General features: G+C 36.9%; 1 protein-coding gene across 1 annotated transcript; it reads left to right on the plus strand.

The window, feature by feature from the left end:
- The first annotated feature begins 418 nt into the window (after positions 1-418).
- Positions 419-9,374, plus strand: LOC128242607 (uncharacterized). Its single transcript, XM_052959829.1, has 5 exons — positions 419-849; positions 3,755-3,888; positions 5,419-5,722; positions 5,905-6,115; positions 6,663-9,374. Exons 1-5 carry the CDS (start codon positions 768-770, stop codon positions 9,082-9,084), a joined length of 3,153 nt encoding a protein of 1,050 aa, XP_052815789.1. The 5' UTR covers positions 419-767; the 3' UTR covers positions 9,085-9,374.
- The last annotated feature ends 1,635 nt before the right edge of the window (positions 9,375-11,009 follow it).

The raw sequence follows: 11,009 nt of genomic DNA on the forward strand, positions 1-11,009 counted from the left end.
AGAAGCATGCGTATCAAAGGTATTATAAATCTTAAAATCAGCACCATTATTGTATTTTTTAAAGATAAGTTATATAAGTATGCCTAAGTTAAATAAACATTCTTTTCTGTACAATTGTTTCAAATGAAATAAAACAGAATTTACATCAACAATTGGCCATAAAATCGATTTTCAATTTCCTTTTGGGGTCGGTGAGAATGTAATAATTGTCATTAAAAAATCAATATACCGATAATATCTCGATATCACATTATCGCCTTTAACGACCCCTTTATGAAATCAGCTACCACCGCTAATGTAAAGTAATTAGAAATTAATGAGCCATGTAGCAATTAAACCCCTAAAGCCACATAATTATACTCTGACGTAATTGTATACACATCCATTTTACCATAACAACAACGGAAGTTGTTTAGAATACATTAAAATAACAAGGATTGACAAAAATCCGTTGGTTTTCATATACTACATTTTGTTACAAGACATGTGCTGTTTATTATCGCTGGTTGTGTTTGTTTATCCGCGAGCGGATTTTGTGGGATTTTGACTAATTTCTCAAACCGTGGCGCGAAAGGAGCTCACAGCAGGTCGGCCGAGGGATTCGCGTCAGTGATTGAGAGTGAAAAATGACATTTGATATCGAATACACGGTGAAACAAACATTTTCACTGTCTGACAGAACCCCATCTGGACTTTTGTGATTCAAACATGCATTGTGAGCTATTGTGTACAGAATTCAACTGTTGGATTTGAATAATATGTGAACTATGGGACAGAGGGATATATTGGGTGAAGAAAACCTGGGCTCATCTTTGCCGAGACTGCACAGCATCAGGAAAACTAGAAATGGTGAGTTAAACATTTAACCTTTACACAATAATATCGCTTAAGCTTATTCGTTTCAAGTAAAACGGTACGTTATCAAATGTTGTAAAATTCTGATTCGATTTTTTTTAATAAGGGGTGGTATGCATAAAACATCTTATATCATTTCCGAACATAAGTAATTTCCTTAATTTACGTATCCCACTTCACATATGATATAATAACTTTATAATATTTGAAATACTCTATTATCATTGATTTGGTTAAAAAAAACATTCTTTCCGATGATGTTAAAATCAATTCTTCTTATCTTTTCATTTGACTATTGAAACATTTAGGTCCTAAGTTAATAAATGACTACTGATGTTTTATGAATTCCGGCCAAGAGCTTTAAACAACACTGATCAAGAGATGACACATACCGAAATATATAACATAACATATATTTCCTATACGGAAAAAATACATGCTATCTCTCGTGTATCACTATAACTTAGATTTATTGAAATTCGAACATCTGTGCGCTTGTGAGAAGCAGTGGATGTACAAGAAACCTTTGAATGGTGTGTATGGTGCTGGTATATTTGTCCAGAAGCTACACCTTGTATTTGATTGAATCAAATATACTAATACAAACTAAATAATAGACGCTCAAAAGGAGATTCTTACAATTGCCATAAAAATAATTCAGGTATTTATACATGCTACTGTCAAAGCAAGTAAATGAATATAAAAAATAATTCAATTGGTGGAGATGTCATTAACATTAATAAGTATTATTACGGCGCCGTAGACTGGACCCTGGGAGGGGTAGATTTAGAGTTGTTCACCGATCTTCAGCAAGTGATTTCTTTCGTGAAGATGTTTGACAAGACAAAATAGGTGATCAAAGTTGAGTAATATCTATTATCATCTGAATACATTAGATTATTTGAGCTATAGACAGAACTTCGATCTTTAAAAATTATACTAAATCCACATTTCAAAAAGACTACAAGGGATACTTATTTGTATATTATAATTTTGTTGTTTTAAAAAAATAAATAAAAAAATAAAATAAAATTAATTGTTTTGGAAGTTTAATTATATTAAATACTACTCGATTCTTGTATTGTCATGAAAAGATTAATTATAACAGCAATACTTAATTATGTTTCAATCAAATTGATGTCACTGAATTAATTGAAACTGTATGGGAGATAATTAAATGAGTTAATTGGAAGAATCCTCAATGACGTCATAGTGGAGATAAGTTGTGAAGGGTGAGTGCTGTTTTTATACAAACAACGAGTATTTGTTCTTTCGGAACTGATATAAAGGTTTCAGGGTTTATTGCGTTATCCTCATAAACTGTTCGATATCGATTCTGGAAATATTCCTGATTTCTTCGCAATAAATACATGCCAAAAAATATTTCATGAGATCAAATGTTAAGCAACAAAACAGTAACACATATTGTTATTTATAACGGCCTTAATACATACATTCTATAAACGGAATTTGACCAGGTATGTGCAAATATTAATAATCTAACACTTAAAAATGTTGCAGATTATTCTATAAGTTTTATATATCAACATATGTTGTTAATAGTTTGACATGTTCACTGTATGTTGTTTGAATACATGTAATCCACCACTTGCCATCTATTATTAGCATGTGCATGCTACTGATAAGCTCTGCCATTTGTGACAGCGATGTAATATTCACAAGAAACTCTGCCATGTGTGTAAACACGGATATTGTCAACAGGCAAAAAATGGTAGCAGATGGCACCTAACAGCTTAAATGAGGTTTTAAAAAACAACAGCTTTGTTTTCTAAAAAAACGGACCGTTTAAAAACAACATTATGACAGTGCACTTTATCTTCACCAAATTCATACATATTTCGTTAATCACTCTGATGTATATACACATACTATCCTTAAGGCAATAGCTTGATTGATCTAGCCAGTTTATCTGAAAATAAATTTCAAATAAATGAACTCATGTATGTTGATATTAAGTTTAGCGATGGGATGAGGATGATTTTGTGTTGATCTTTTAATCGGAATACGAATGGCGAATTTAATTTGTATAGTAAACTGTCTATATATATATATATATATATATATATATATATATATATTTATATATATATATTTAGATGTATAAAAATATTAAAAGTTATTATGACAACATTTTACAAACTATTATACTTAAAAAGACGAGCGAGCGGTCCCCTTATCACCCCTTATCCTCACCTCATTACCAAAATGCAATTAACAAGACAGTGTAAGAATGTACTTGACTAATTAGATGAGCGAGACGTCAGCTACTCAGGTTATTATTGTCTAAATTTCATAACAAACTAGATGAGCAAGCGATCCCATACTCAGGCTCTTGTTTTCATCACATTATCAGGGTTATAAAGATAACTGGTCGAGTATTTTGGTCGAGAAATCACCGGCTGATACAATTCAGTTCACTGTACCCCCTCAGACTAGTTTCTATTATCTTAATTAATTACAGTTCCCATAGTGTGCTGATTTAGGTATTATGGTTAAGATATTGAATTTTTTCTTCTTAGGCATTGTTTTAAAATATTTTTATACAAGGATACTATTTATAAGTGCTCTGTTGACATAAGCCATAAGGATCTGTTTGTTTGGAAGAACGCTGAACGAAAACAAAAGGCCAAGGATGTTTATTCTTCAACCTTTGCGGAACTCTATTTTGTGGTTGTTCCAAAACGGATCTTGAAAAGAAAACAGCGAAAGAGCAAAGCGTTCGTAGGCATGTTTTGTTTATAGTGAAAAATTAAATCTCATTGGAACATTAATCGTTGTTTGCGACATTCCTAGGCACATTGACAAGTTCCAGACATTGTCACAAGTTCCTAAATTATTCCAGTGTAAACAAACCATTAAATATTCGTTCCCTTCACAGAGTCCTTTCGGAAGCGTCGACGTAGTGTGCCTGGCTCGTTCAGACGGACGTATAGAATGGCGGACGGTGGCGTTCAGCAGTGTGGATACATCGACATTAAACAGCCTCCCAGGGTCAAGGGACGGAAACTTAAGGTCAGTTAGACATTCCTTGTTTTAATTTTAATGAATTGTTGGGTACTAAACTAGGCTCATAGGTCTGTGGTAAAACAAATTTAAGAAAATAATGAACCTCTTTTCTCGGGTACCAGTCCATTAGGGGCCGATGAGAGCTGCAGTCTGTGACGTAATCAAATCTCCGACAGCTGTGGATCTGTAATGTCGATTTAATGAGCCTGTGCACACACTTGCTCGTGTTTATATTACTGATTTATTGTCTGGGTTTGTTAGGGGATCGAAAAATCCTTTCCCACAAGGCCACAGCATTAGGATGGTTTCATAAATAACTAACACCCCAAATTTATCGGTTGTAAAAGTTGATTGAAATCGCGTATATATTTTCTTTTTATTGCATGTGAAAGTTTCACTTTTAAACATTAAGCTTTGTTACTTTGATTTATATATTGTCATTTATGCTATAAAATCACAAAGAACGAATAAGAGACCGTGATTAAATCCTTCAAGGCTCGTTGAAATCTGTTGATAATTTTTGAGTTCTTACAATGACAATGGACCCAAATGTTTTCTTGAAGTCCCCATGTAATCAAATTTCAAGTATGTCTTAAGTAGGCGACAGACAGCGTGAATGCTATTTTGTTTAGGGCTTAAAAAGGGCTGATGGGCCTGATTGAGGGGATTAAGTTCTCACTGGGACCCCTTGGCTATTGATGTAAAACAAACAGCTTAACTGTGACTCCAAATATCATAGGGTGTCAAAACAATCATATCTGTCTATCACATGGGTTTAAAAGTTGACATGTTTTCCGTATTGTACTCCTATTTAAACGAAAAGAGCGTTGCAACTTATTTAAAGCTGCGCTCTCACAGATTTACCGTTTTGACAACTTTTTATTTTTTTATCTTGGAATGAGCAAATTTTTGCCTAAATATCTGCGAAATACTGATATCAGACTGCTGACAAAAGATCAGATCGCAGATTCTCATATTTCTGTTCGAAAATTAATATTTTATGTCTTAAACCGCTACTAACGGTTTAAGAAAAATGCATTAAACATCATTTTTTTTAACTTAAATATAAAAATCTGCGATCTAATTTTTTTGTCAGCAGTCTAATATAACTTGTTTCCATGGAGTTTCGCAAAAATTGGCTCGTTCCAAGACAAAAAATATAAAAAATTGTCAATACGTTTCATCTGTGAGAGTGCAGCTTTAAAGGGTACGCGTAAAATGTTATAAGTGATACTTTGTATACATGACATAATATACAGCATATTCTTGTCTCATCCTCTATAGTTTCGGGTAAAGTTCAGAAATTAATTTTAACAACAATATCAGATATCGGACCTATTAATAAGATAACCCATTGAATTGTCCATTTAAGTTACACCTTCGACATAGTCACTGATTGAAATTATCCATTAGCTAACACGATCGACCCAGTAACCGGGTGAATGTCGGGCTCGCTAATTCTTGACCCGACCTTGTAAGCTAAAATTTACATCTTTAGTCATCACACAAGGTTATATGAAAATTGTCTTCTTTCAGTCATGGAAGAAGAAATGGGTCGTGCTACAGGAGATGTCTATTCGTTCCGCCGGCGGCCGGGCGGCGGCCAAGGTAGACGTCTATTCCGACGAGAAAACCGCCACTTCCGCTCCAGCCGACAAGCATACGTTCATCTTCGAATATGTGACGGAAGTGCGCGCGGCGAAATCGAAGACGCATGAACACGCGTTTGAGGTGGTCGAGAGCGAGGCTGTGCTGCTGATGTCAGGGGCGACGGAGCTGGAGACCCAGGTGTGGATGTCCGCCTTCCGGCAAATCTTCTGGCCGGACCAGGAGGAGTGTGGTAAGAAGGCCTAATTTGTAGCTTTACATTCTTTATATTAAGAAACATTGTTTTTAAGATTTTTTTGAGTTTTATAATCAATTCTAGCAAAAGAAAAAAGCGCTAAATTTCCTTCCGTTTTAAATAACAGCTTTATTTCGTAGAACTAAAACGGCTTTGTTAAATGTAATCTCTTTTTCCAGACTCGTTCTTTGTCGAGATAGTGCCGAACGAACACACGCGGCGGCTGGTTCTGGTTGGCGCATTCACATTGACCGTCAACCCGGAAGCTCTGTCCATCCGCTCCGAGCGCCACAACTCCTACGAGTGGTCCCTCCACATGCTCAAACGCTTCCATACAGAGAAGGACGAAAGGAACCCGGAAGTGGACCTCCTCACTATAGAATCCGGACCGTAAGTATTTTCTTTAGCAGCATACTAGTATTTGAGATTTAGTGGGTTATTAATTGATCTCTATTGGAACATTGTTAGAGCGACTGCACATGCATTACTGTTAATATCTATCATTCAGATTTAGAAGCAGCCAAATAGTTTTGTTCTGTTTTCAAACAAAGATGATATTAAGAAAAACAAACAATCACATTGTTAGGATAATGTGTTCCTAGTTTATGACACCGCACATGCTTATTATCTGACGTTCTAGTGTTTGTATATCTTTATCTAACGAAAGCCATTTAGACATAAGTGTAATTGTTCACTCTGTACAACATGATAGATGATACAATAAATCACGCAAGCATCATCATCGAACACGATTCTGGTAAAGAAGAAATACAATATCGATCACGGTACATGTAAAGATGATGTACTATAAAAAGTTAAAAACCCATTTCATTTCAGAGATTAAAAAAGTTAAAAACAACAACAAAAACAAGGAAGTCTGATAAGAAAGCCATATATTAATAAGCATTTACATTTATTCAAATGTCATATATTTCAGTAAGTCCGAGTGCGGCGAGGCGGTGTTCAAGTTTTCTTCCGAGAACGTCTCCAAGATTCTGGAATCGATTAAAAGGAACATCTTCATAGCCATAAACCAAAAGCGCTCCGAAGAAAAATCAAAATCAAGCACTCCTCCCCAGAAGCAAATCAGGGCATCTAACTCCAGCCCCGGAAGACCGGAGCGCATGCGTTCTGACACCTGTTCCAGCACTGAGCAGAAATTCAGAGACTTGCTTGAGAATGCAAATCTTCCCAGTAAACCTCAATCCGCTCTTATGCGGGTAAAATCTGACAGCTCTGAGCAAAGTATGGACTCGGAGGTTGTTGACGAAATCACAGGTGAACCAAAAGAACTAACTAAGAAAAAGAGAGCAAGCGTCACATTTGATAAAAGTGTGGTCTCAGAATCAAAAGTCCAAGGCGACATTTTGTCATCTCCGATCGAGGTCGTGGATAAAGAGAATGACAATGATAACTCGGACTACAACAGAGTTGAGTTTAACACCCCGACTAAACCAAACGTACATGGTAACATCATTTCCACGTTCACTATAGCGAAGCCCGGCTACGAAACTAGAGTTCTTCTAGATGAGAGCGGGTACAGCCACGTGGACATGTCTAGCAACAGACCAGTGGTTATGGACGATGACAAGAGACGGTCTCTGTCAAACATTTCATCACATTCCTCGATGTCCTGTCGTTCAGCGTCTGTCGGATCCAGAGACTCTGGAGTCCCGTTTTCGACGGGAGATCGGAATAACACGGAGTCGGACAAGGGGAGAAAATCCAACCGATCCACAAACTCTTTCGACAGCGCTGTGTCGACGTCGTCCGCTATGGATAATACGGAATCAACTACAACAATATCCAACAATATGAAGTTAACTGTGGAAATAGAAGCCGTTGAAGTCACTAGAGAAGAACTAGATGCATCTACTAACACACTGTTAGACACAGAACCAGAAGAAGACATTGAACAGCATGACGACAATGCCATATATCAAGATGTATCTATGCATATACACGAGGACAACGACGATGATGGCGGCTATAAAATGATTGATAAACAAGCCATCAAGAAATCCTGGTCTGCAAGCAATGTCAGAAAACAGGAAAACGAATACGAGGATCTAAATGAATTTCGTCGAGGGAAGAAGAATTTGGTAAAGCATCTTGGAATGGATCCCACGGTGGATCCATCGTCAGTGCCACCTTCACTTCCGGAGAGACCGTCTTCACAGCGCATGCGGAGAAAAAGCTACAAACCAGAAAAGAAACTGTTTACCCTTCCATTTCGATTGAAAAGGGACAAAAAGATGCGAGATAGGGCCTCCAGTTTGTCGTCATCTTCAAGCGGAGGATCAGAAAATGACGACGCGAAAAAGAACGCTGAACTTTCATTAAAGGTGTGGCCCCTTGGGAATAAGTCAATGACCGCTGCAAACGAGGACCTGTATCAGCCAATCGCGATCGCACGGTTCCTAAAGGACAATGAAGGAGTTGTAGCACCTCAGAAGAGAGAGCGTAGTTGTTCACTGAATCTGAACACAGGGATTGAGCAGCCGAAGAGACCATCTATAAGCTCCACGCGGGAATTCAGTGATCTCGAAAAGAAAAACGCAATATGGGCGCACAATCGGAACGCTTCCATGCAGATTGACCATCTTAACAGAGCTAGAGATCCAAACAACACTATGTTTAATGTGACAAACACACACGACAGTGACACATCGTTAATGCCAGAACTTCTCTGTGGAGCTGATGCTAGAAATAGCATAACCGTCATCGAAGATCAGCTTATGGACGGCAGCGTTGCCGATAACGAACCAATTTACGCCGAAGTGGCACCAGCAGGCGCGCCCAGTGGTGTTCATGACGACAATAACCCATTTCCAAATCTGACATTGTGGCAACCTCAAGATATCAGTGATGTGGCTGAAGTAAGTGAACTGAATGCGACTATTTACGAAAACGACGAATCTCTGAATGACAGTAAGCGCGGTGACGTTTTTAATCAGGGCTTTGTTGACACTGACGAAGGCAAAGACTCGAATAAGATATCTTCCAGGAGAAACAGTGATATACTTCTTGTGGATATTTCAGAAAATGATAGTTGCAACCAGTGTAACAAAAGTGTTGACTTGTTTACCATGGGCACCGGGCCCGGCTTCATAGGCATAACCCCGCTGGTTCCCACTAGAAACAGTGTACATGTATCAAGTGCCAGTAACAGCCTGGATATGAGTGACATTTTCAACATGGGAGACTCCAATCCTCTCATGGAAACAAACGCCGTGAAGGAGACAGCCGGAATGGCAGCTAGTTCCGGTGTACAGGAAGATATTTATATGGACATGACTACATGTCGCAATGAAAGCATCTACGTGATGCCTTCCGAAATCAAGTCTAATAGTTCATAGTTCTAAGACTAAAATAAGTAAATGTTTATTTTTTTTATCGGTGACATGTAATATAACTGTATTTATAAGTACACATTGTGATAAATGGTTTCGTGAACATATGTCCATTTTGAAGTCATGTTGATGTATTTAATAGACCATTATCTATATGTCAAGTGTACATTACAGTATGAATTATATTCTAAATTATCTTTGTTAATTTCAACTCATTATATTATTCCACAAAAGATGTTAGTGCCAAATATTTACAATTGTTAGTGACGTTTACAAATGTTGCAACAATAAACCTATCAAACCATGAGCTTGTGTTATCCGTTTTCAGTTATGTCAAGAACTACCACCAGTGCATGTATTGTTTAGTAATGCCCTATCGCATTTTTATTTTTAGATTGGAATGAATATAAATGCGCGGTATTTAACAAGCATTTTAGTTAAAGGTGAAATGAAAATAGGGCTTACACGGCGCTTATAATTGGTGTCACTCTTATTCCCTTCTTTCTAGACATTGTCCAGTCTTACATCCCGGCATGTTTTCGCAAAGATCCAAGTTTATTAACCAGCTTTTCAGTTGGGTCAAGGTCGCTTTTAGTTAATCGGGAAAAACTGAAAGTATTGAGAAGGGTTTGTTGACTTCCTCTAAAGATGTTTAAGGAGTGATGTCCAGTAATGTAACTTTGTGTTAAGCAAGCTTAATTTCGAGGTGAACTAGTACCTAGATTATTTTTTTTTAAAACTGTGTACGCTCAATACTTATTTTAGGAATTATGTATATTTTTGAAACTTGGTGTATATAAGTCCATGTGGAAATGTACACTTGGGCTGAGTTTAAAGGTTGTTGCAGTAATGGTCAATACTCTAACTAGAGTAGAAAACAAAAACAACAACAGACGTTTACGCTCAATATATTGAGTAAGATATATGATGCGCAAATTTGAAGAGATCATATTTATAGAGATGGACATTGCGATTACATTTGGATAAAGTGCGATCATGGTCAAGGTCACTGCTGTTTAAGAAAAGAAAAATGGTTTGTGATGCATAACTTCAGGTTGGAATGAAGCATAGTTATTGTTCTTTTTGTAAAGCAAACTCATGTGGAGATGTACGATGGCATGCCATTGAGGTTGATTGCGTCAAGGCTAAGGTCGCAATTATTAAAACAAAGATATATGATTTTATGATGTGAGGTGATGATCTTGGTATTGTAGTGTTGGTAAGTAGGTCATGGTCTTCTTAACTTTAAATAGGAAACAATTCTCTATAACTTATAGACACCGACTTAATATCATCGCGATTGAGTTAAGTTAAATAAGAAGTTGCTTCTTGTACATGTATTTAGACTCTTTTTAGACACAGATTGTTCCATTTGCCAGAATGGGAAATCTGGTATAGTTACATTCATTGCGGCGTTCCTTGGCATACAGGTCATGGTCATTGCTACACAAAAAGAAAACATTTCATTTTAAACTATTACCTACAGACCTTGACCTTGATCTTGTGTGTACACATTGCCATTATGATGAACACGTGGTATTCCGTTCAGGTCTGACACAACCTATTTCCGCAGTCAGAAAAAGCAACAGTTGACCTCAAAGAGAGACCTTTGCGCGCGACATATTATCAAAATTTAGCAAATGCACAGAGCCGATTTAATGTTTTAATGATGATTTCATGTACACAAATGTTACAGTCCAGACAATATGAAATATAGCTAATTTTCACCATACTAATTGACATTCAATTGTGACATTGACCACTGACCTACATCGTAAAGCATTGTGAATATTTGTGTCAAGTTATTTAAATATCCTTTAATACATGATACATTTACAGTCTGGACAAGACTTGACAAACGGACACTCTATCAACCATCGGCCAACCATTGCAACACCTTTTATGTAACATGGCTACTAACTCAGCTCAGC

Source organism: Mya arenaria, chromosome 8 (assembly GCF_026914265.1).
Source record: "Mya arenaria isolate MELC-2E11 chromosome 8, ASM2691426v1".
NCBI classification, from domain to species: Eukaryota; Metazoa; Mollusca; class Bivalvia; order Myida; family Myidae; genus Mya; species Mya arenaria.

Bases quoted from the DNA above. Each gene is read 5' to 3' on its own strand.
- LOC128242607 (XM_052959829.1), top strand. From the start codon at position 768: ATGGGACAGAGGGATATATTGGGTGAAGAAAACCTGGGCTCATCTTTG. The intron at 850-3,754 runs GTGAGTTAAACA...TTCCCTTCACAG, and splicing joins CATCAGGAAAACTAGAAATG to AGTCCTTTCGGAAGCGTCGA. The intron at 3,889-5,418 runs GTCAGTTAGACA...GTCTTCTTTCAG, and splicing joins TCAAGGGACGGAAACTTAAG to TCATGGAAGAAGAAATGGGT.